Raw genomic sequence first — 24,726 nt, forward strand, 5'->3', positions numbered from 1 at the left:
ACTCGGGCCACCTGTAGCGAAGCTGCCGAAGCAGAACCGCGCTCCCAGCCCTGGCGGGACGTGGTGCGTGTGACGAGAGGGTGTCCTGGTGAAGTTGTGTTTTTTTTTTTTTTTTTTTTTTTTTCCTACGCCGTGGGATTACAGCCCTTCTCTATTATCAAGATCCTTCTCCAAGTGGGCGCGAAGCTTGTCGTCATGTATCGGAACCACGAGCAGGTACTGGAGCATAGCAGACCAGGGGGAGGGGAGAGGGAGGAGTGAGTGAGTAAGTGCAGAAGAGCAGACACACACACACAGAGAGAGAGAGAGAGAGAGAGAGAGAGAGAGCGCAGAGCCCACCCATAGAAAAGGACAGTTAATTGCTCCTCATTATGTTTGGGCTTTTGTTCGCCTGTTTCCAGTCAGTGCTGCTCTGTTGCCGTCACTGAGTTCCTGTCGCCCGCTACTCCAGCTGGTACGGCGCTCTTGCTAAGTGGCCTCCGGAGCTCTAGCTGCCACAAGTGGTGTCCGCAGCGCACGCGATCGCTCTCCGAGGCTTGCGCTCCCTCTCCGCGCTCCTGCTTGTGCGCCAATACCTTACAAGTGAAAATGCATCGGTGGATGTGAGACGCGGCGCGGGACACCGGGGAGACTGCGAGAAGAGCTAGTCCGCCGCCCCGAAGGGAGCTGAGCAAAGAGGCCGCAGCAGCACCTTCTCAGCGAGGTCAGTGAGGGGAGAGGGCATCTGGAGGGGAACAGGTCAAGGGTATAGGAGCAATGGAGAAAGGTAAGCAGAGTAAAAGGAAGGCTGGCAATGAGGAACAAGAGCGAGCGGCGAAATGCCAGAAGGGTCACGAGCATCTCGCGCCCTCAGCGTCTCTCCTCGCTCCTCCAGCGCCCTCGGCAACATGGAGACGGAGCAGCTGGGCAGCAGAGGATCCAAAGGGAGCTGGGCGACTGGCAGACTGCTCAAGGGAGCCCTGGTGGTGTCGGTGGGGCTCTCCCTGGTCCTGCTACTGGCCCTCATCCTGGGTGAGTGAGGGTGCGAGTCCAATATGACTGGGCAAGACCCCAGGGGAACCACCTTCCGTTTCGATCCGTGGCTACGGAGCTGGGGCGACAGCGCAGTTGCTGTGTTCGCGAGCCTTGCTGAAGGTGTGGGCCGGTGAGGTCTAGCAAGCTAGAGCAAGGCTGCAGGGGATGGGGGACGTGCAAGAGCCGGACAGGTTATTTTAGGGTGGTATCAAGTGACGCACATGAGCCTGATACTATATGCTGTAATTACACAGCCTGTGAAAGGAAGACACCACCCAGAGCAGTTAGCAGCGAGCACACGGAGTGTGTGTGTGTGTGTGTGTGTGTGTGTAAGAGGCTGGATTCCACCCCCCCGGTGACACAAAACTATCTGGCAACTTGTCTTCTGCACCACGGGGCACCATGGGGCACCGTGGTATTTTTGTGAACGTGGTGACTGTGCGAGCCTTGGAGTGTCGCTCTTGGTCAAAGTGCTTGTTCAGCTGCCTGCTTCTGCTCATCGTTGAGTCTCTCTCCTCCCCTCCGTCCCCCTCCGTCCCCCTCCTCCTTTCAGTCTCCCAGAAACTTGATGGTGACGAGTACTGCGTGACCCAGGAGTGCATCGAAGCAGGTAGGCTGCATTTTCGTACTTCCTTCCTTTTCTCGAGGGTTCCGAATCGTCACAGAACGCCGCAAACTCTAGACCCGTGTCTGTACTTCATTGAACGCTCCCCCGGACAGGCAGGGGTTCGGTGAAAAATGCCTCGGTTCGTTCCTTCACGACGCTAACTCTGATACCTGAGCGCTTCCCGCAGCTTCTTTGTGGGGCCTCTCTGGAACCCATGAGGCTATGGACCGCTCGAGATACCTTCTGACCAAGGTGTGTTGCGTTTGGGGTAGCCCTCAGTTCATGACGCCATCTTCCACGTGACGTGCCGGACCAAGCACAGGAGGTCGGAGCTCTCGCACCAGGTCGCTTCCCGGGGCCCGTCGCGGCGCTCCTCGCTGCGGTCGCTGGGCTCGGCGCAGGCCAGCATCCGGTACGGTTCACTGCAAAGTCAACCCCCCGCGTTGAGCTCCCACACGAGCCGTGGCAATGACGCCGTCGGACTGAAAGGTCCTTATTCCAAGGGCTGTCATTAGAGTAGCAAAGCTTCTATCCCTGGAAAGTCACCGTATCCTGGTCTCTTCCTATTTTTGCACACAAGCCTTCATTTGGGAAGCTTGTCCAGGTTTTTCCTGTCCCACGAGTGGGAGGAAAAGTGTGTCTTTTGTCTGGTTTTATTCCTGTGTTGTTGAGAATGCATCTGTGGGCAGATAGGCAGGTTGGCTTGTTTCCGTGGGCTGGCCTGTCCCTTCGTCCGTCCGTCCGTCCGTCCATCCGTCAATCCGTCGGCCCGCCTGTCCTCTCTGAGGGTTTCTCTCCGTCTCCGTGTTGCCGCCAGCTTGACTGTGTGTGTGTAATCTGCTCCGACCGCTTCTGATCCGCAGCTGGGTCAATCCTCAGCAAGATGGACCGATCGGTGTCCCCCTGCCAGGATTTCTACCAGTATGCCTGCGGTGGCTGGTTGAGGGAAAATCCCATTCCAGAAGATGCTTCCAGTTATGGAATCTACCCGTGGCTGCGTCACCAAGTAGACCTCAAACTCAAAGGTAGGCCCGAGACCCGCGTCGAGCAGAGCCCATAGCCGCACACCAAGGCCCTCGACAGCACGAGAGCAGCATTGCACTGAAACTCTGGTGGTTGCACACAGAGCTGCTGGAGAGGCCTGTTGACCAGGAGGACATTGAGGCAGTGAAGAAAGCGAAAGTGCTGTACCGCTCCTGCATGAATGAAAGTAAGTGATGAGCAGAGCAGAGCAGAACTGAGCAGAGCTGAGGGCCTGTTGTGTTTTTTTAAGAGAAACTGGCAGCACAGACTTCGGAAAACGGAGCCTACCGATGGGCCTGTCGAGCACCGTCCCCGTGGGAGTTGAACCTGGAGCCATGCAGTCACAAGTCTACTTTCTCACTTGTTGCTCCACCTGCTGCGCGTGCCTCCTCAGCGGCGCTGGAAGTGGAAGATGCCAAGCCTCTGCTGAAGGCCCTGAAGCCGCGGGAGATGCGCTGGCCGGTCCTGGGAGACAAACTGGGTACCTCCTGGCAGTGGGAGGAGCAGCGCTTCAGCTTGCTGGAGACGCTGGCCTACATCCGCACGCACCACAGCAAGTCCGTGCTGGTGCGCCTCTACGTGTCCCCTGATGACAAGAACTCCAGTCACTACATTATCAAGGTGAGCCCCAAGCTCCAGATGCAGGTCTTGTGCGTGCGTGTCTGGGTCGCAACTTTGTTAGAGCCAAGTCTATGCCAGCGTCCCGTGTCACACCTCATTGTCACTCTCTCTAGTTGGACCAAGCATCTCTTTCGCTGTCGGCAAGAGAGGACTACGTGAGCAACACAACGGAGGCTCGCATCGTAAGTCCTGCGGCGTTCGCCTTTTTGCCTAATGCTTGCTTCGGCATCTTTCTTGCTTTGCCGTACCTGTCTTACTCTGCTCCGTACTGCGTGCTGGATGGACACACCGTTTGTCTTTCTGCAAGTACCGCGAGGCTCTGCTGAAGCTGATGGTGGACGTTGCTGTCATGTTGGGGGCTGATGAGCAGTCTGCTCACGCTCACATGATGGATGTCCTGACCTTCGAGATGAAGCTGGCTGAGGTGAGGCACCTGGAAGAGTAAGTGAACGGGAGTTAGGCTGCTGCTGAGGGGTCCAAATGGAGTAGGTTTGAATTTCGGGAGAAGGAAGACGACGACGAGATGAGCGTCAGCGTCACATGGTTTTATTCTCTGGCCACAGATCATGATCCCCTTTGAGAATCGCACCAGCGAGAACATGTACAACAAGTACAGCCTGTCTCGCTTGCAGAGAAGCGTGCCGGAGGTGAGGCGCCATGAAATTCCTCGAGTTCCCCTAAAGCCGCAGCTCTAATCCCCCCAAACTTGTTTCACCGCTGCCGATCTTCACGTCCCTCCTTCAGCAGTGTATCTAACGGAAAGAAAAGGAAAAAAGTGTGTATGTACGGTATGTTTTCGGTCTTTCTCTCACCGCAGTTTAACTGGCTGGGCTTTGTCAAGGCGACAATCGACACCAAGCTGTACCCAGAGCTGAAGTCCCTCTCCGCATCGGAGCACGTGATCGTACGGGCGCCGCAGTACTTCAAGGAGCTCTTCAAGTTGCTCAACAGCACCGAGAAAAGGTGACGATCGTACGCGGTAGGCGCTTCGGTGCCGTTAACGTGTCCGGAGGAGAAGGCGGTTACAAAGAGCAACTGGAAACCGACTGTACCGAGGACGTGCTCGGTGGATCATCTGTCTGTATCGCCATGTGTCCCTCTGCGGGCGCAGAGTGTGTTTTTCCTTTGCTCCGAGTCCTGCGTCACTTTGGGGAAAAACTCTCTATATGCAAGTAAGTGGGGAAGAAGGGCAGCTTGTTCCACTGGGCATTTAGTAGACTGTTCAAGAGCCCTGGGCTTTACCATGGTATATCAGTGCAGGAAGGAGCAGTGCCTACAGTCCAGTGACCACAGGACGTTGCCCTTTTGTTCTCTCTCTGAGACACACACACACACACACACACACACACTCACGTACACAGAAACTCTCCTCCCGCGTGCCCTACACAAACCCATCAGTGTTTGTCTCGCAAACAGAGAAGAACACAGAACAGCAGTTGCACATGGACTCATTTTCTAATAACTGTCATTTTCGATTTGACCAAAGCGATTCCAGTTCTCGGCGCAATCGTTCTCGTAGCCTCGGGGCGGCCGGAGAACCTGCCGTCTCTGGCCCGCTCGGGCCCCGGAGCTCGTGCTAATGGGCGCAGAGCAGCCAGATGGACTCCTGCAGGCCCCGCTGTCCCGCGCTATAGCCTGAGGCAGGGCCGCGGCTCCCCTGCTGCTGGGACCGGACTGCGTTCGTGTGGACCGGCAGCCCCGGCCCATTTCGCGTAGCTGCGTCCGGGAGAGACCGATTCGGAGGGACAGCCGCGTCCAGCTGTGTGGACGTGTAGAGCAGCGCCGCCAAGTGTGAAAATGGGATGTGGTGCAGTGGTCAGGAGAGCAGTGTGTTTGACCTGTAACCCTTGAACTTTTCTTTCCTCTCTCTCTCTCTCTCTCTCTCTCTCTCTCTCTCTGTCTGTCTGCGTCCATGTCTCCTATCTTCGGTGGGATCGGCCCAGGACGGTAGCAAACTATGTAGTGTGGAGGGCGGTCTTTTCCAGGATCAGCAGCCTGAGCCGTCGCTTCCTCTACAGATACCTGGACTTCTCACGGGTCCGTGAAATGAGCAGCATGAGTGTTGGAGAGTGCTCGATGTGTTTTGCTGTTCTGTGCCATAGTAGCAGTGCTGAGGGTGTCTGTGAGCGTGCGCTATAAAACAGGTCAGTGGGGGACTTGCTAAAAGAGTTGTGTGTGTGTGTGTGTGTGTGTGTGTGTGTGTGTGTGTGTGTGTGTTCTGTAATGTAACTAGAGGTGAGGGTTTGCTGTAGCTTGAGTGTGTGTCCAGTGTCGGGCGCCCTGTTTTTGGACTGCACTGCCGCAGCGTGATGGGCGTGTGCTAAGTGATGACGTGCCTCCCTTGGCAGGTTACCACTGGGACCACGTCGCTGACTCCACGCTGGGACAAGTGTGTGAATTACGTGGAAAACACCCTCATCTATGTGTCAGGACGCATGTTCGTCGACCGCCACTTTCAAGAGGACAAGAAACTTATGGTACTGTCTTCTCCCTCGTGCAGCGGTTTATTTGGCTCGCTTGGGTTCAGACTGTAAATCTCAGCAGATCACTCCTCTGTATGGTAGGAGGCAGGGTACAAATTCTGCTCTCCTGGCCTTTGACGATTACTTGAAAAGCTTGAAAGGATTAGAAAGGATGGGCACTCGTGGTGGCTTGGAGATGCCCTTGAACAGAGACGATGCCGCACAAGGAGCAACGTATACAGGTGGCACCGGTACAGTTCCATTAGAGTGATGGTAAAATATACCAATGGTTGTAGATGGAAGAGCTGATCGAAGGGATCCGCTGGGCCTTTGTGGACATGCTGCAAAAGGAAAACGACTGGATGGACGAGGAGACGGAGAGGAAAGCCACGGAGAAGGTACTGGATTTCCACGCGTGCTCGTTCCGTTCCATCTACCCGTGCGGACGGGAAGTGAGAAGTGATGTTCGGCAACAAGCAGTTCATCTGCAGTATGAACGTACTGCTTTGTAACGTGGTGCCTTCTCCTCCTCTCTCTCCTACCGAAGGCTCATGCAGTCCTCGCCAAAGTTGGGTACCCAGAATTCATACTGAATGACAGCTACATCAACGAGGACATAAAGAGGGTTTGCAAATATGTCTCAAAGTCCTAAAAATGGCACGCTGCAGAGCGTGGTCCTGGGTGTTCATTTATGCACATTTGTGCACGTTTGTCACGCTGAACTTCTCACCGTTTAAAATCCTGTTTCCACAGCTGTCGTTTTCTGAAGGCAATTATTTCGGCAACATGATGCAGACACTTCGTTTCATCTCGCAGACTGATATTGGATGGCTCAGGAAGACAGTCCCTCGCACAGAGTGAGTGCCTTCAGCAACGTGACACCGGAATGAGAACATTTTCACGTGAAAACACGTATACGTTGACGTGGCTGCCGCTCCGGGACACGTAGTGGGCCAAAGCGAGACACGTGGGACACACGCTCAAGTCTGCATTGAGATAAAGTTAAACACGAGCAGGGTGTCGCACGGCAAGGCACAAATTACAACCCTCAGGCATCATGTCATTAATATCACAACATTTTTTTTATTCACAGTTTGGCCAACAGGAAAGAAAATTGAAGGCAACGTGTTTTGTTTCTTTGCAGATGGTTCACCAACCCTACAACTGTTAATGCCTTCTACAGCTCCTCCACCAATCAGATCAGTAAGATTAGCTTTTTCTGTGACTCACCGGTGTAAGATATGGTGATGCGAGCTCTGGTCTTAACATCTACAGTTTTTGGGGTAAAAATCCTTTGGGGGAGAGCGTTTGAGCAGGATGCCGGTAGAATGTAAACCTGGAGTTGGACACCAGTCCTCAAGAGCCTCCGGATCTGCTGCTTGTCAAAAAGACACCTTGACATTTAACTGGTTTTCTGAATGAAACAGCAGGATGGTGTTGAAGCCTAATTATGACCAGGGCAAAAAAAAAAAGCACTTAATGCATTGACAGAAACAGCTGAATTTATGGCACCCTTTCCAGAGGGCAACAATGACTCAATTTCTTACACGCTTTCCATTTAACTTCTTGTGACTACTGCCTCCACCTAGGGTTTCCAGCAGGAGAGCTGCAGAAGCCATTCTTCTGGGGTTTCAGCTATCCGCGGTGAGCTTCTGCATTTCTGAAGGGCTGTGCAGGGGGCAGGGCTCATATAGGCTTTGTAAGCGGTACATTTACATTTATTCATTTAGCTGACCAAAACAACTTACAATGTGAAGGTTACCATTATTTACCCATTTATGCAGGAGCAATTTAGGGTGAGGTGAGTACCCTGCTCAAGGGTACTACAGCAGGAGGTGAGGCTCGAACCTGTGACCTTTTGGGTCCAAAGGCAGTCGCTCTAACCACTATGCTACCAGCTGTTCCCCTGTACAATAAAATGTGTTTGTGCAGTGAATGGAAAATCAGTTTTTGACACTCTTCCCTGTGCATTTGAACAAACCCAGTTCGCTAAGCTACGGAGCAATCGGCGTCATCGTTGGACATGAGCTGACCCACGGCTTCGATAACAACGGTGAGGGCGTCAGAATTTGGACAAGTTCCTGGCTCCCAGTGTCCCTGTGCGCCATCTAGCGGCACGCCCTATGGCGCATCTCTGTTCGTAATGCAGGGAGGAAGTACGACAAGGATGGGAACCTGGACCAGTGGTGGAGCAATGCTTCCATCTCCCGCTTCAATGAGAAGACTCAGTGCATGGTGGAGCAGTACAGCGGCTACCGCTGGGAAGAGGCAGGAATGAACGTGAGGCAGTTCCAGCACTCGGCACGCGGCGCTGCGGACGGGCTTTGCCTTTACTTCTCGCAGTTCTCCTGAGCCGCCCGTCCCCGTGTGCTAGTCAGTCATGTGCGCTTCCTCTTTCTCTTCCTCTCCCAGGTCAACGGGAAAAGGACTCTGGCGGAGAACATTGCTGACAACGGAGGCATCCGCGAGGCATTCCGGGTACTTCGCAAAAGGATCGCATATTCTTCTCGTTTCTTAGCGTTACTTTTTACGGTGACGCGCCTGCAGCGATACCCGTGTGTTTGTGTCTGCGGCCGTTTCAGGCCTACAGGAGGTGGATTGACACTCACCGCTCCGGGAGAGAAGAGCCTCTGTTGCCAGGTCTTGGGCTCTCCAACAACCAGCTCTTCTTCCTCAGCTATGCACACGTAAGCCTGTGGAGGGATCGGAAGGCCTGGAATAATCCGTGGAAGTGCCCAGAAACAGGGGGTCCCGACGTACAAACTTTCCAGGAACAAGCTCTTCTCATTACACACTTTACACACCAGAAAAGTATTTGCTCTTAATCTTTTCATAAAGAGAGCTAGCAGATAGCGATGGCAAACAGTACGGGCTGCCTTGTTTTCAAACGAGTGGTGAAATTGTGGAAGAAGCAGACAGAAAGTGAACAAGCAGTAGATGGTCTCCTGGCTTCTACGTGTACCAGTTTTGAGCAGCCAGTCAAGTGCCACGTCTCTGTCGACCTCCACCTCTGTGTAAAATACATGTATACTTTTGCTTTTATTTCTTTTGACACGTGCATGTATTGGTCAGACACTTTTCTCCACGGCAACGTACATCTCATGGAAAATACAATGTGCTCATGGAAGAGACACTTGGATGCAGACGTGTGATTCTTAAGTACGGTTTCTTTTTCACCACATGGACCAACATTCATCAAACGAGTAGCTGAATGAAGGTTTATCTAAACAATCAACGATTCCTAATCACATTCCTATAAATTTTTTATTGTTATTAAACACCAGTAGCTGCGTGAGCCACTACATCCTTGACACCCTCACCCTCTCATCCCTACTGTGTCCTCTTCCTTCTTCTCTCACTGCCAATGACTTTGCTTTGTTTTTCAGAGACAAAGTCAACGCAATCATGGACAAGTTCTCAGCGTCACCCTGCCCGGTTCGTGCTAGACTTCCCTGCGAAGTCACACTCTCCAAATTCAAGCCTCTCTCAGAAACTGAAGTCTCCGACGTCCTGATGTCACACAGAGCCACCACTTGCTCGCTTGATCCGATCCCATCCTCACTCCTACGGAACATCTCCCCGCCACTCTCCACCTTCATCGCTAAAGTCATCAACTCCTTGCTCTCCTCTGGCTGTTTCCCATCTGCCTTCAAAACTGCTCTCATTTCACCTCTGGTAAAGAAACCCTCTCTGGATCTTAACTCAGTCCAAAACTACAGACCAGTCTCCCACCTCCCTTTTCTGTCAAAAACTGTAGAGCGGGCAGACGGTGATCAACTATTTGAATTCCTCACCCGGAACCATATCCTCAGTGGGTATCAGTCTGGATTCAAAGTTAGTCACTGCATGGAAACAGCGCTCCTGGCGGCGTCTGATGCTGTCCAGTGGGCTAGAGCTGCCTCCCTCTCCTCAGTCCTCATCCTCCTCGATCTGCCTGCTGCATTCGACACCGTCCACCATCGGATTCTGCTCTCCTCTCTTAGTCAGCTTGGGATCAAAGGAGCAGCACTGAGATGGTTTGAGTCCTACCTATCTGACAGATCCTATCAAGTGGTCTGGGGGAGCTCTCATTCTTCTCCTCTGCCTCTCTCAATCGGTGTCCCACAAGGCTGGGTACTGGGTCCTCTTCTCTTCTCCATCTACACCTCCTCCCTCGGCCCGGCCATAGCCTCCCGTGGATTCAAATACCACTGCTACGCTGATGATTCCCAGCTCTTCCTCCTCTTTCCACCTGGAGCATCAGACATTTCCGCACGCATTGCTGCCTGCCTGTCGGACATCTCTTCATGGATGTATGATCACCACCTCCAACTCAACCTCTCCCAAACAGAGATTCTTCACCTTCCAGCTGGCCTGTCCTCCTGTCACGATCTATCGATCAAACTGGACAACTCACTCATTTCGCCCAGCTCCTTCGCTAAGAGTCTGGGAGTTACGAGTGATGCGAGTCTGTCTTTCTCTCAACATATCGAAGCCACAACCCGGTCCTGCAGATACATCCTGCGTAATATTCGTAGGATCCGTCCCTACCTCACTACTGACTCCGCCCAACTACTTGTCCAGGCCATGGTGACGTCCCATTTGGATACTGCAACTCTCTCTGCTGTGTGGCTTTTCTGCTACTGCCATCGAACCTCTACAGCTGATACAGAACGCTGCTGCTGCATGAGTTGCGTTTGACTTGCCGAAGCATTCGCACGTACCTCCTCAATTCGTTTCCCTGCACTGGCTTCCTATAGCTGTCTGGATCAAATTTAAGACCCTGCTTATTGTCTACAAATGGATCAATAGAACTGGTTCCAGATATCTATAGGACTTGATCATCCACTACACCCCAACCAGACCGCTATGCTCTTCCACATCTGCATGCTTGGTGGTCCCGCAAACGAAAAGTAAAGTCTGGAGGGTCTCCATTCTGGCTGCGTTGTGGTAGAATGACCTCCCCTTCTCCCTCAGAACTGCTGAATCTCTGTCCACTTTTAAAATGGGCCTTAAAACTCACCTCTTCCAGACTCTCATTGCCAATCATCTATTAAGTTCATATAAGGTATAAATGTTTAACTTTAAGATCATGGCCAGGTCAGTCTGTTATACAGCTACTCCTGTTATGTACATAAATGTTTATCTGTATTTAAAAAAAAACTAACTGTACACACGTCTGTATCTTTCTCTTCCTGCTAATGTAATGAACACATTGTATTTTTCACGAGATGTACGTTGCTTTGGAGAAAAGTGTCTGATAAATGAATACATGTACATGTACACTTGCATTTAGATTTGGCTATTATACTGGGGGTCCACACACACACTCAGGTCAAGTGACTGATCGGCTCTCGGTTCAAACAAAGCTGCTTGAAGCAGGGGCCGCAGTGTTCATGGGAACACCTACGATGTGCATTGCAGGTGCGCTGTAACTCTTACAGGACAGAGGCAGCTCGCGATCAGATCCAGAGCGGGGCCCACAGTCCACCGAAGTACAGGTGAGGGCACCGGTCCGCTCTCTTTGACCGGAAGTAAAGGAGCTGTTTGTGTCCCACTGCCTTCTACCCCAATGTCCACCGTGTTCTCGCTCTCTCACCGTGTGCTGAAGGGTCATTGGAGCCATGAGCAACTATGAGGAGTTCCACCGGGCTTTTGGCTGCCCACAGGGATCCATCATGAATCGTGGGCCACATTCCTGTCGGGTGTGGTAGGGTGCCCTGCCTGCGAGGGGTATGTCCTCGAGAGGGGCTCCCCTGTGCTGCAGACTGTGACCGCTGAGCTGAGCTCTTGGGCAGTGGTTCAACGGACCATTCCGAGCATCACCTGGAAGTGCATCACACAGAGTATTTGCAAGAAGCACCGGTAGAGTGGAGCGGAGGGGGCGTGCGACAGTGAGGTTGCAGCAGCAGGCAGCTCGCCTCCCTTGGCAGGAGCGATACAAACCCCTATCATCGGTGTCTCGCTCAGGTTTTGTGGGATGTTCCATGCAGTCTCTCGTTCGTGGCTTGTGAATGGTCCTCAAGCACTGTACTGTTTTACATATAACCTACTGTTTTTGCTGATTTTACAATCATTTTTTTAATAGTATGTATAATTTTACTAACTATTCCTTTTGATGGTAGTTTATTACATGTTGTTCTTATATTTATTAGTCACATGTTAAATAAAAATTCACACATTGTCTCAGATTATTAGTAGCATGTTTTTCCTTCGCAAAGCTCACGTTATCATAACTCAGACCATGTGATACCAGCACTCCATGTTGAGGGAAGCTAGTGACAATGTTATAAATAGCTGTACCCGTTTGCTTAAAAAGTCTTTTTTCTGCCCAGAATGCCCAGGAGGGGTGAACGCAGTACCGAGCAATGCGAGTAAGCAATTGCAGAAAATGTGAAGTAGAAGTGGGAAACGTTTCTGTCTTTGAACACTCGTAACTGAGAGGTTCCTAATGCAAGCAGGCAGCGTAGACACTATAAAGGCAAGAGGCGGAAGGGCACAGGGAACTGACATGAGGACGGAGACGGGACGATGCCGGGCAAGGCCGAAGAAGCAAGTTGCAGAGTCTGGACGGGAGGGTGAAGGAAGCGGTGACTGTGATCCGTGTATCGAGTGACATGAACCAGCAGTGCCAACAGCTTCCAACAGCGCTTCCATAAGTGCGTCTGTATGTACAGCTCTTTGGTACACTGTAAAACATACACAACTTTGGAGAAAAACGGGGCGGCGTGTCCATAAATACAAGCGTTACCTGCAGACGCCGTGGAAGCAAAGGTATGGAGGATGTGATGTTGCCAGATGAACAGAAGGGGGAACCGGTGCTTTGTCCTGCACGGGTGGTGGAGCAACGCGGCGCGGCTACGGCAGGGGGCCCTCGGCACCGCCTAGAGCGCCGGCGTCACCGTCCCCGTCTCCGCAGCTCGGATAAGACGGAGCCAGTCGCAGGTGTTGGTGTTCTGTGGAGGAGCTGCGAAGATCAGGGCTGTTGGTGCAGCGTGTTGTTAAATCATCAATTTACTGTTACAGCCGATTAGTGAATTTAGGGTTTCTAACTTAAGAAAACTATTAAAAAAATGGTGAAGGTTAATGACAAAAAGGAGAGCTGAACATGTGCGTGTATGGACATCACACCGATACGTGTCCTTCTGAACATACTGTACTTGAATGCAACAGCCCACGTTCGGTTTTGGTCTGCTCCCGAGGACTCGGCAGAGATCCGACACCGACGCTGACGGAGAGGCTGTCTCTTCACCGAGACGGACAGTGACGTTTGCATAATGCTGCGAATCCAGCCCGGGTTATCGTCTGTGTGCGCGTGTGGTGTACCAGGGTACCATACCTTCTCATTCTGTGCTTTCACCATCAGTACGTCGCACGGTACGCCATTTTCGTTTCCAGATGTCCTTCGTACTCTGCCTACAGCGGCCCGCGAAGACCAGGTAGACTATTCCTGTGGACACCTGAGACTCCGGGCCGGAGACGGAGTAGCCGTGCGGACGCTGTAACCCCTCGGGACTGTGGCAGAGCAGCTCGACAGGCACTGCGAGCTTTGGGAAGCAGGCTGGAGGCAGCGAGTGGCCTGACGCACCCAGGAGAGGGTGGAAAAGTCCCGCAGAAGCCGTGGCCCTCGGTGACCGAAGCGCGACGGCCCTGCCGGCCCTGACGCAGCAGTCCCTTTTACGCTGACCTGCTCCGAGCAAAGTTTCCATCGGGCCGACGGGAGACTGCGCAGCGAGCCGAAAATGGAACGGCACAAATATAGCGAAGCTCTGGCCCAAAATAGCTCAGGCCGGACTCCCGTCCTCCGACGCGCTCGCCAGGAACGTGCGAGGATTCTGGAGAAGTGGGAAGCCTTGCTCGCTCAGGGGCGGAAAGTAATGCTAGAGGGAACCGAGATGACCGAGGCCACAGAGACGGTGAGCAGGCAGAGAAGGGAACTACGTTGTAGAGCTGTATGAGAAAGAAAAAATGCTCCCTGCATAGTAATACGAGAAAAAAACAAGAACAAATAGGCTCAGCTGCTCATGCAGAATAAATCACTGTCAGTTGTGCCAGACACAGACCAGTGGTCAACCTGCCTGGAACATTTAATGCCTGTGGGCTGCACTCTGACAGAGGACAAAACCCAGACAGCAAGGGAGAGAGATGGGCAGAGCCCCGCTCTGGTGTTGCCATGAGCAACAGTTGGAACCCACCTTCTCCTGTCTCCTTGCAAGGGTGTTTGGCTCTGCTAAGGAGCGTCGCCCAACTGCCCGAGGACCTGTGTGCATGGAAACACAGTTACATGTACGCATATTCATTTGTCAGATGCTTTTCTCCAGAGCGACGACTATCTCGTAGAAAATACAACGTGTTCATTCATCAGCAGGAAGAGACACTTCAGATACAGATGCGTGATTCTAACGTACAGTTTGTTACTTTCCACCGTATGAACCGACGTTCATCATACGAGTAGCTGCATAAAGGTTTATCTGAACATAAACACAACAGCATCCTGAAAGTACACTTCCACTTGGAAAGGGCAAGTCCACGGAGCAGCGCAGAAAACATTCAGAAAAGGGCCAGACAGGCAGATTTATAAAAGTGCCACGAAACCCACACACACACACACACACACACACACAGAGTCTGAAAACGCTTGTCCCAAGCGGGGTCGCGGCGAGCTGGAACCTAACCCAGGGAGGGGACGCACCCAGGACGGGAAGCCAGTCCGTCGCAAGGCAGCCCAAGCGGGAGTCGAACTCCAGACCCACCGGAGAGCAGGCACAGGCCAAACCTGCTGCGACACCACACCCCATCGTGCCATGAAGCCATAAAGCCATAACATTTCTACCATTTTAGGCTATTATAAGAGAGCACAATGCAATGTGCCCTCAAAGGGTCAAAGGAGTGACACAGAAACAGGCCAAGAACTGAAGCAGGGCTTATGGTTGACAGCGAAGGATCACACAGAACACCACTGGTGCCAAAGGAAGAGGAGACCATCTGGTTGCCCTCTGGAGAGATGGATACAGGTGCCCTTTCTCCTACACAGCAACAAATAGCCAAAAATAGGAGTGGAGAACATAAAAGCAAGCATTCCCAAAAACAGCCAAAGGGGACGACTGAGAAGAGGTAAAAATCTTGCAGAGAGAAGGCGCACTGCTTCGCTGCTGCCCTCCCATCTCCTGAGAGACTGACCGAGCCTGCGGTGAACTCACTGAGCACAGTGGCTGCAGCCCACGTTGAGGAGATGAAGAGCAGAGCAGAATTGCTCTCTCTCTTTCTTTCTGTCACTCACACACTATGGGGAATCTGAACAGCATGTGTTTGGAATGTGGGAGGGAACCAGAGCACCCAAAGGAAACCCATGCAGACACAGGGAGAACATGTAAACTCCACACAGACCGAGCAGGGATCGAACCCATGTCCTCTCGCACCACCCAGGCGCTGTGAGACAGCAGAGCTACTTGCTGTGCCACTATGCTACCCTTTGAGAGTCATTTATTTTCTACATTCTATTTTACGGGGGGGGGTGCCGTGGTGCAGCGGGTTTGACCGTGACCGGGTCCTGCTCTCCGGTGGGTCTGGGGTTCGAGTCCCAGCTGGGGTGCCTTGCGACGGACTGGCGTCCGGTCCTGGGTGCGTCCCCTCCCCCTCCAGCCTCATGCCCTGTGTTGCCAGGTTAGGCTCTGGCTCCCGCCGACCCCATGTGGGATAAGCGGTTTCGGACAGCGTGTGTGTATTTTACATGGTTTTACTAGCATCAACAGAAAAACATAATGCTTCTAATAGAAGAGGCAACCAGGAGTACAACACAAAAGGACAGCGGAAAATGCGATGAGTCTCCACAGGAATGTCGAGGCTCCTCTCAGAGAAGGAAGGGTAGCTGTCAGGTCCCTCTTTCTATCTATCTATCTGTCTGCCCTGCCCTCCAATGTGCTCTTTTTTCTCTCATTACCCTGCAGAAGGTAACATGTTAATTCCCGCACCGAACCTGCACACCGCGTCCCTCTTCTCACACCGCACAATGCATTTATTCTACCTTCTGCTATTTCATACATTTCCGTAGTTACCATGGCAACCGCAGACAAGATAACGGCATCTTAATTTGAACCTGAGCGACTTCACGTGTGAACATGTTCATAACACTTGTATGTGTATGTGGCAGACAGATGAAAAGCATCTGACAGACATACATTGCACAGGTGAATATTTGAACATCATCTTTGCTGTTCCCAGAGTCCAGAACGATGGCGTCACCTTCGTCACCCGGGTGTGACCCTACCGAAGCACACTATAGCTGAAGGTTCTACGCAGAGCTGAGAGCAGCTGCCCATATTCATGCGCGCTCTACCTGAAGCCGCAACTTCACCGTTCTCCACCCCCGCTCGCCCCTCTGGCAGTCCTCTGCGCGAGAACTAATCTCAGCTCTGCAAGTTCCCGTGCACGCGATAGCCTGGACCACACACACTTACACACTCGGACACATTACTGGTGCATTGACTTGACCACATGCTCACGAACACAAGACAGGCGGTGAGCCGCAAAAATTTCACGAGCATTGTCCGTGCTGGATCACGGTCCCAACAACCGTCGAAATGATAATCTGACCACTTGACCAAAATGTGCGCTTCTTAATGTCCACTGTAGTAGCTGTGCTAAAACTTCTGTGAATGAACCGGGTGAAAGGCGTCCCCTTTTCGACCACAGGAAGAGCCCCTCCAGCATATCTGGAAAGAGAACAGAGACTCGTATTGTCCCGCCTCACAGACGGTGGTCAGCGTGGGAGACAGGAGGACAGGGCAGGACAAGACAGGACAGGGTGCCCCTTTAGCACGTCCCCCTGCTCCTCATATTGTGTCCCGACGTGCTCGTTGTACTCTCGTTCCTGTTCTGCCCGTATCGATCCTGTTGGCCCTTCTGCATCCGCTCCGGAAAAGGTGTGCGTTACTATGGAACGTGTGCCCTTTCTGCGAAGCCCTGGCAGGACCCAGCCAGCGTTGTGTGAGTCACCAATGTCGTCACCTTAGTAGTGCTGCTGCCAAGCAGAAGGGAATTCAGACATATGCTGCCTCCCCAGCCATTCTTGTGTCCTGCTGACTCAGTGGAGGAGACATCAGCTCGGATGCATGTGATTGCGGGACGCTGGCTGCGCTCAGCTGGGGGGGTCTCTGTTTTCCAGCAACGTAAGAGGAGTTTCTAGGGGGTGCTTGCCATGCTCAGGTTGCTCGCAGCGCCTCTGCGCCATCAACATCACAACGCTCTCTGCTCCTGCTCATCTATGGCTCGGTTCTTCTACGGCTCGCCCTGGAAGCCCCACCGGCCACCAGCCACCAGCCACCAGCCACCATCAGCAGGGCACCTTCGCACCTTCTCCTGCAGCAGCTGTGCATCTGAAGCCTGATCCTTCCACATACTTGAGCCTTTGAAAGCTTTCAGGCTTTGGCCGTCGCTCATTTTTCGGACGCATGCCCTTCCTGTCAGGAGCCTCTTCGCCCCAGATGAACTCTGCGCCCTTCGGCGCCCGGAAGCGCAGTTCGTCTGCAGGACGCCCCCGGAAAACACAGAACTCATTCCCAGACTTGGCTCTCGCCGTCCAAAGTTCTTCCAGGCCGTAAAGCGTCTCCTTTCGGCTGTACTCCTCTGAAATGACTTTCCGCAAAGCGGCGTTTCGAGGGGTTCCGTTTTCACACGCACTTGTTCATTATTGTTATTTTTGCCCCATCTAGCAACTGCAGTGAAAAAGAAAACAAAGTGTCATTTGTCTTGGATACATACTGTATTTTATTGTTACATTTGTAACATTTCAAATTGTACTTCATTTGTTCAGTAAACATCCAGCTGTAAAAATGGAAAAAACAAAGCCGGTGAAAAAACTAACGATAAAGCCAAAATAAAAAGCAAAAGTCTTATTTCAGCTTTAATATGTACAGAGCACTTAGCACTAGGTACATACCCACACACACACACACACACACACACACACACACACACACACACACACACACGCACACACACCCACACGCACATACCCACACGCACACCCACACCCACACGCACACCCACACACCCACACGCACACCCACACACACACACCCACCCGCACACCCACACGCACACCCACACGCACACACACCCACACACCCGCCCACACACCCGCCCACACACACACACACACCCACACCCACACCCACACACACCCACACACACACACCCACATGCACACCCACACACACACGTCCTTGGAAACACAAAGCTACCGGGCCTTCCTAGTGCCACTGTGCATTTCGGCTATGACCACGTGTGTATTCTAACACAGCTCTGTGCGCTTCGCACTCGCCTTCGTCACACCAGCTACGAAGATGCCTTTGTCCCCCAGCCCTGCCACTCGGTCACTCTCACGCAAATGGAAACATCCATTAAAACACCAACGCTCAGCAAATCCTATCGCTAGAGCAATTCATTCCCTCCACCGAATTAATAAATGGCATTGCTTTTTCAACCTGATGAATGCTTTCATGCTCCTTTAGGCAGAGAGCCCTGAAATTAAAATGCTGCTATTAATGGGATTCCTAAAATTAATCAAGAGCTGCTCTGGGATCTCATGGGTTACTCCTAAATGGAGACACTCTGGAAACTTCTAGAAAGGGCCAACAGTTTCCCGCAGGCCCCATTGCGCTAATTCTCCTTCCGCCTCGGGTCTGACCCAGGTCTTTGCCTGGTGTTTTCACGTGAAGTCACAGAGGTTTTTCAGCTGCCGACCTAAAAGGTAACAAATTTTAAGGTGGTAATGTCTGTAGAACCCAGCATTTGTGATGCAGAGTGGTGCCAAAAAAGCACCCTCTCAAAATGTGCTACGCGAGGCGTCACCGAGAGCCCCGTATGTAGCTCAGACTTCATGGAAACCGCCGCGTACAGCACTCGGCTCAGCGACGGGGCTCCACAGATGTTAGCAAACTTATCCTCCATCCTAACCTCTTCCGCTAATCCGGTCATTAAAAAAGAAGAGGAGAAAAAACCACACGGCTTGTGGAGCTATAATCAACCGAGCCAAAAAGATGCTTCGTCGACACAGCATCAGTTCGAACTGTACTGCCCTGTCGAAACCAGAACGCTTCGTTAATCTCATAGATTTGCCGAGACAAGTCAACCTGTTAGTCAGTTGCAGGTCATTCCAGGCCATAAAGTTGCTCAGGATGAGCGCATAATTGGCCCTATACACTTAATTATGCAATGCAATCCTGTTGCCAGGAGACAGCTTTAAAAGTCTCTGCACTTAATCCTCACGCTGTCTGATTCCCAACAGCAGACATGTTTTTAAAGAAGGCCAAGAATTTGTCTGTTGCCATCATCGGAGAAAAAGCGCAGCTCCTCTTTGCTCGAGCTCTTCACCTTTTCCTCGTCCATCAAAGGTCCTCTCGTGCGCAAGGCCGAGACCTAAAATCCCTTCGCGCGGTTCATTGTCCGAGCTGAGGCCATATATATGAATGGCGTCCGATGTGGCGTGCTCAGGTCAGGGCTCAAAAGGAACCTGGATCAACAGGTATGCGGCGAAAATGACACGTGGAGGTCAGGAGCAGTACAGAGGAACTGGAGCGGGAGGTGCGTGCGGACAACTCTGGCTAGAGACACACGTCTTTGCCGTGCTGCACTGTGCTCCAAGCACGCTGTGGAGCCTCTCTGTGTGATGACTGACTCTGAGATGACTGTAAAAACCAGATGAGGACTCGCATAAAGCTGCCATCTGGAATCTCATATGGAAATTAAATTTAGGGCTGATCCCATTAGTCCTGAGTCTACCCTCTCAACTCAATGGGACGGAAATGTCTCTCTCTCTCTCTCTCTCACACACACACACACACACACACACACACACACACACACACACACACACACACAGAATGACTTCCTTATCTTCAGAGTTCCAATGTCCCAGCTTTCAGATGAAACGTCCCAAATGAAACTGAACCCGTCCCTGTCACGTAAATGGATTGGATGGAGCAGTGGGTAACTGGAAGGTATGAAAAACACCTGTAATGGATTTTTCAAAAACACTTTAGGAGTTTGCAGGACAAAAATGAGAGAGAAATGGCAGAAGTGAACATCAGTGCTTGACATACCTTCACAGGATGTAAGTTCACCTCTCTCTGCTTCTCTATTTTTCTCTTTCCATTTCACTTTATATCCTTCACACTTGAGCTAAAAACAGAGATTCAAGCAAAAAATTAGCATCCAAACCATCACCCACTTCTTGAGTGCAGTTCATGTGACTTTGCCAGATACCCACATGCTCGCAGACACCGAGAGGACAAGGACAAGGACAAGGACAAGGACAGACTCCTAGTAGTGATGTACACACATCAGAAACATTAGGAGACTTACCTGAACCGGGTAATGAAGCTGTTTTCACACCTTTCCCTCCTGTTCCAAACACTGGATGCTTTTCCATCTCCTGTCGGGACTCTCTGCCGCCGAAGTACAGAGGAGATCCTGCATGCTGCATATAGACTTCGAGTCTGTCTGTGTTCGCACCCTGCCAAAATGCGTGCAAAAAGGCAGTGAGAAACCCCTTCCTTTCCACCTTACCGAGGAACTCATGTGAGGGCTGCTATGAGTCACATACAACTTGATGGGACTTCCTTCCTTCCATCTGAAGGAGATCCCCTCTGCTCATCACACAACTCAACTCCTGCTCCACACTCTGCCATTCTACATTTTCATGTGCTTCTCTGCACTCCTGTTGCTATCCCAGCCTTTCTCTACCACTGCTGCCCTAGTCTGCACTGCCTAGTCGAGCATCTGTACTTGCCGTTGCTACTCCTCTGCTCTGTGCTACGCTGCTGTTCCTTACTATGAGTACACACACCTCCCACTCCTGTTCCTCTGTACTGCTCTGGACCTCCATACCTTCTCAGCCGCTTCTGCAGCAGTGGCACGAAGCCACAGGAGGAGGAGGAGGAGGAGAGCTGTTATTCGTACAGGTGCCGTATGATGATGAGGTAAATTGGCCAGATGAGTAAAGGAGGAGACACACTGACTTTTTTTTTCTTTTCTTTTTTTTTTTTACGTCAGCTATCTGGTCCTTTTGGCTTCTACATTTTTTGCAATTAAAATGTCAGTTTTTACATGTCCTACATTTCGCCAGATCCTTGATTCTGTACATTTACACGTGTCTTCCCTGAACTCAACTCTCCGTCTTATTCTTGTGTTGTCACACACACGCGTTTCATCTCAAGCACTTAACGTCACCATGGAAACATCATGTCACTACAGGAAACAGAGGTTCTGGACTAAGCCCTAGCCACCACCACACCATTTACTTTGTCTGCTGAAATGCAACTGAGAGCAGCTGAGAATGTGCTGGAACAAATGCTCGTCATAATGTCATTCAGCTGAATCCTGGCATTCTCACCCACACACACACACACACACACACACACACACACACACACACACAGAAGGCACAGTGATTGACGCAGAAAGCACCTGAAACTTTAGCAGTCGTGATTCATTCTGATTCACATGTACCAGGTGGCCTGGAGAACAGAGCTGCTCTCTTTCTGCTCCTGCTCCTGCTCCACTCCCTCTTTATTCCTGTGTCTACCGCTACATGCGTCTCTCTTCCCGCTGACAACTCGTCCTTCCAGCGCCGTTCTTCCACTTCCTTGACTACATTCCAGGCTACTTTCCCTCCACCCCGCCTTTCCCTGCTAATACTATCTCCGTTACCTCTGTCCACTTCCTCACCCAGCTCGAAGCCTCATCACACACGAAGAACATCCCCTAGGAACGTGTTGCTAGGGTAACACAGTTAAAAATTCAATCTGGAAATTTGCAGTCTCCATAATTTTGTGTCTTGCACAGGGCTGTTGCCTACATCCTACAGGTTCTGAAGAATTTCAGCAACAAAAATTTAAATTCGTCGCTCCATTCTGCATTCGCCAGTACATTCCATTGTAATATTAATCGAGGTACAATGTCATAAGCGAGAGTGAAAAGTACACTTGCTCTCCACTGCATAATGATGTTCCTTTCTGTGTTCATTTATACAGCCAAGCAGAGCTCGTGGTGTTGACTGGCTTGCGTCCTGTTTCCTGCTGCGGTATTTCACCTTCTAATTCTTTGTAATCCCACTGCGTAAAAATGTCCCTGACAGCTGTGGAGTACTACTGGTAGATGGGGGGTTGAAGTGGGGGGTGGGGGGGGATCAGGATGGCTGTGAGCCAGGTGTTGGGGTGAAAAATCGCTGAGCGCTGGCAGGTGGATCAATGGCAATGTCACTACAGATATGCTTTGTGAGACAAGTCAGGGGAGCACTGTGTTGGGCAGGCCTGTCAAGTCCAACCAAGTCCAACCAAGTCCAGCCAAGTGCACCAGAAGCTGTAAACTATGTGCCTCTACCAGCAATCATGAGATGATTTGTAGTAACACCTCAGTAGCAAATTATATACATGAATACTTATGTACGCATGCTTGTATGTAATAATATGCTATAAGTTCATATACTGTAGGTAGTGCAGTAAGGACTACCTACAGTATATGCAAGCAGGGAGCGTTCACTGTGATTGCAGAGTGAGAGAGCGCTGCCGCAACCAAGAACCAGACCAGCTGAAAACCTCACATGCTGAGGTAGGAGTTGGAGGTTAAATAAGCAACTTGCTGTGAACCTCAGCAACCTCAGGACAACTGCTGTGTGTGGCATGGTGGAAGCGTTCAGTGGAGGAGATGTGTTGCTGGCGATCTCCACATTTGGCTGAGATCTCTGCAATTCCTTGCAGTTCTTGCTCTCGTGGAAGCCTTATGGAGTGCAAGGAACACTTTGTTTCCTCCACTCCAACCCTTTTGTTTGCTATACCCACCATACATGTACAGTATACGTGTGTGTGTGTGTGTGTGTGTACAGATACATTTATATATGCACACAAACATATGTTCACACACAGAGCTCCAACCTGCCCATCCCTCTTACTGATGCCCTTTCATCCACGAGTCGGCCTGCTGCCACCTCCACGCCTAGCAACTACTGCTGGTTTCATAGCAACCAGAGGGACCAGGACAGAAGGTTTGATAGCACACGTGCGCGCACACACACACACACACACACACACACACACAGCAATTCAGACAGATCACGCCTACACATAAACACATAGTTTTACTGAGAATATGGACCCAATCACACACAAAACCTCATTGTCAAGCACGCAGTTGTGGTCTCAACACCCGCACTCATGAAAATGAGTACAATACATGTGTAAAACACACTCACTGGCCACTTTATTAGGTAGATCTTGCTAGTACCGGGTTGGAGTCCCTTTTGCCTTCAGAACTGCCTTAATGCTTCGTGGCATAGATTCAACAGGGTGCTGGAAACATTCCTCAGAGATTTTGGTCCATATTGACATGATAGCATCACGCAGTTGCTGCAAATTTGTCAGCTGCACATCCATGATGCGAATCTCCCGTTCCACCACATCCCAAAGGTGCTCTATTGGATTGAGATCTGGTGACTGTGGAGGCCATTTGAGTATAGTGAACTCATTGTAATGTTCGAAAAACCAGTTTGAGATGATTTGAGCTTTGTGACATGGCACATTATCCTGCTGCAAGTAGCCATCAGAAGATGGGTACACTGTGGTCATAAAGGGATGGACATGGTCAGCAACAATATTCAGGTAGGCTGTGGCATTTAAACGATGCTCAACTGGTACTAAGGGGCCCAAAGCGTGCCACAAAAATACCCCCCACACCATTACACCACCACCACAAGCCTGAACCGTTGATACAAGGCAGTATGGATCCATGCTTTCATGTTGTTTACGCCAAATTCTGACCCTACCATCTGAATGTCACAGCAGAAATCAAGACTCATGAGACCAGGCAATGTTTTTCCAATCTTCTCTTGTCCAATTTTGGTGAGCCCGTGCGAATTGTAGCCTCAGTTTCCTGTTCTTAGCTGACAGGAGTAGCACCCGGTGTGGTCTTCTGCTGCTGTAGCCCATCTGCTTCAAGGTTTGACGTGCTGTGCGTTCAGAGATGCTCTTCTGCATACCTTGGTTGTAACGAGTGGTTATTTGAGTTACTGCTGCTTTTCTATCAGCTCGAACCAGTCTGGCCATTCTCCTCTGACCTCTGGCATCAACAAGGCATTTTCACCCACAAAACTGCCGCTCACTGGATATTTTCTCTTTTTCTGACCATTCTCTGTAAACCCTAGAGATGGTTGTGCGTGAAAAATCCCAGCAGATCAGCCGTTTCTGAAATACTCAGACCAGCCCGTCTGACACCGACAACCATTCCATGTTCAAAGTCAATTAAATCACCTTTCTTCCCCATTCTGATGCTCAGTTTGAACTTCAGCAGATTGTCTTGACCATGTCTACATGCCTAAATGCATTGCAGATGCTGCCATGTGATTGGATGATTAGATATTTGTGTTGACGAGGAGCTGAACAGGTGTACCTAATAAAGTGGCCAATGAGCGTACGTACGTAGGTAAGTTCTCTCTGAGGATGAGTAGATTTGCCTTGAGTTGGAAAATATCAGTTGCGGGAACAGAGCAGGTGCCTTTTGAGTGAGTGGGGCTGAATGGCTGTGTAGGGGAGATATTTAGGTGAGGCAGAGGTTAGAAGACCTCTCCCATCAAATGGGAAGCAACAACAGCTGCTAATCCTCTTATTTCGACAGCTCTGAAAGCACGATTGGGCTTCCTACCCCCACAAGACACTGGGACACATGGAGTCAGACCATCTCAGCGAGGGGTGTAGGGGACATGTCTGAATGACTAAAACCTTCAGTAAGTCAAGCAAAAGTAGGGGACAAGCCTTGACTTTGTCCTTCAGCACTACACCACGAATACATTTTTTTTTGCTGCAATTTCATGATAGGAAAAATGTAGCCAAGGTGCTAAAACCGAGCGTTACGGTGGGTTCCCAACGTAAGCATGTTCTGCCATTATAAATGTTTTAAAGAGGCATTTAGTGTTTATCTTTCAAGAACAGAGCCAGCATGCCAATTCAAATTGTGCACCTGAATTGA

The 24,726-nt window shown here is 51.0% G+C and overlaps 1 protein-coding gene and 1 long non-coding RNA gene across 5 annotated transcripts; one reads left to right on the forward strand and one right to left on the reverse strand.

Annotated features, from left to right (window-relative positions):
* Positions 1-325: 325 nt before the first annotated feature.
* phex (phosphate regulating endopeptidase homolog, X-linked) lies at positions 326-11,801 on the forward strand. 4 transcript variants are annotated; one of them, XM_018760850.1, is made up of 22 exons: positions 326-703; positions 875-1,011; positions 1,568-1,624; positions 2,485-2,646; positions 2,748-2,831; positions 3,039-3,265; positions 3,379-3,447; positions 3,573-3,689; positions 3,829-3,912; positions 4,083-4,228; positions 5,209-5,302; positions 5,614-5,742; positions 6,024-6,125; positions 6,275-6,352; positions 6,481-6,584; positions 6,872-6,930; positions 7,317-7,371; positions 7,713-7,780; positions 7,877-8,007; positions 8,140-8,414; positions 11,131-11,207; positions 11,318-11,419. In XM_018760850.1, exons 2-22 carry the CDS (start codon positions 888-890, stop codon positions 11,332-11,334), a joined length of 2,259 nt encoding a protein of 752 aa, XP_018616366.1. In that variant the 5' UTR covers positions 326-703; positions 875-887; the 3' UTR covers positions 11,335-11,419. The 4 variants fall into 4 exon arrangements, with proteins under 4 accessions (XP_018616366.1, XP_018616368.1, XP_018616367.1 ...); XM_018760852.1 differs by lacking the exon at positions 11,318-11,419 and having other exon boundaries at positions 8,140-8,205; positions 8,310-8,414; positions 11,131-11,275; XM_018760849.2 differs by lacking the exon at positions 326-703 and having other exon boundaries at positions 718-1,011; positions 8,140-8,205; positions 8,310-8,414; positions 11,318-11,801.
* A 7,837-nt stretch (positions 11,802-19,638) lies between these two features.
* LOC114909436 (uncharacterized) lies at positions 19,639-20,195 on the reverse strand. The gene is made up of 3 exons (XR_003797311.1): positions 20,071-20,195; positions 19,809-19,887; positions 19,639-19,719 (listed from the first exon to the last, which is right to left on the reverse strand). It is a non-coding gene; the product is annotated as an uncharacterized LOC114909436 (long non-coding RNA).
* Positions 20,196-24,726: the final 4,531 nt, after the last annotated feature.

The sequence above is a fragment of the Scleropages formosus genome, chromosome 24 (assembly GCF_900964775.1).
Source record: "Scleropages formosus chromosome 24, fSclFor1.1, whole genome shotgun sequence".
Lineage (NCBI taxonomy): Eukaryota > Metazoa > Chordata > Actinopteri > Osteoglossiformes > Osteoglossidae > Scleropages > Scleropages formosus.

Coding starts and splice junctions, on each gene's coding strand:
- phex (XM_018760849.2), top strand. CDS start 819: ATGCCAGAAGGGTCACGAGCATCTCGCGCCCTCAGCGTCTCTCCTCGC. Junction 3,690..3,828: donor TCGAGATGAAGCTGGCTGAG/GTGAGGCACCTG, acceptor CTCTGGCCACAG/ATCATGATCCCCTTTGAGAA. Junction 8,008..8,139: donor GGGAAGAGGCAGGAATGAAC/GTGAGGCAGTTC, acceptor TTCCTCTCCCAG/GTCAACGGGAAAAGGACTCT.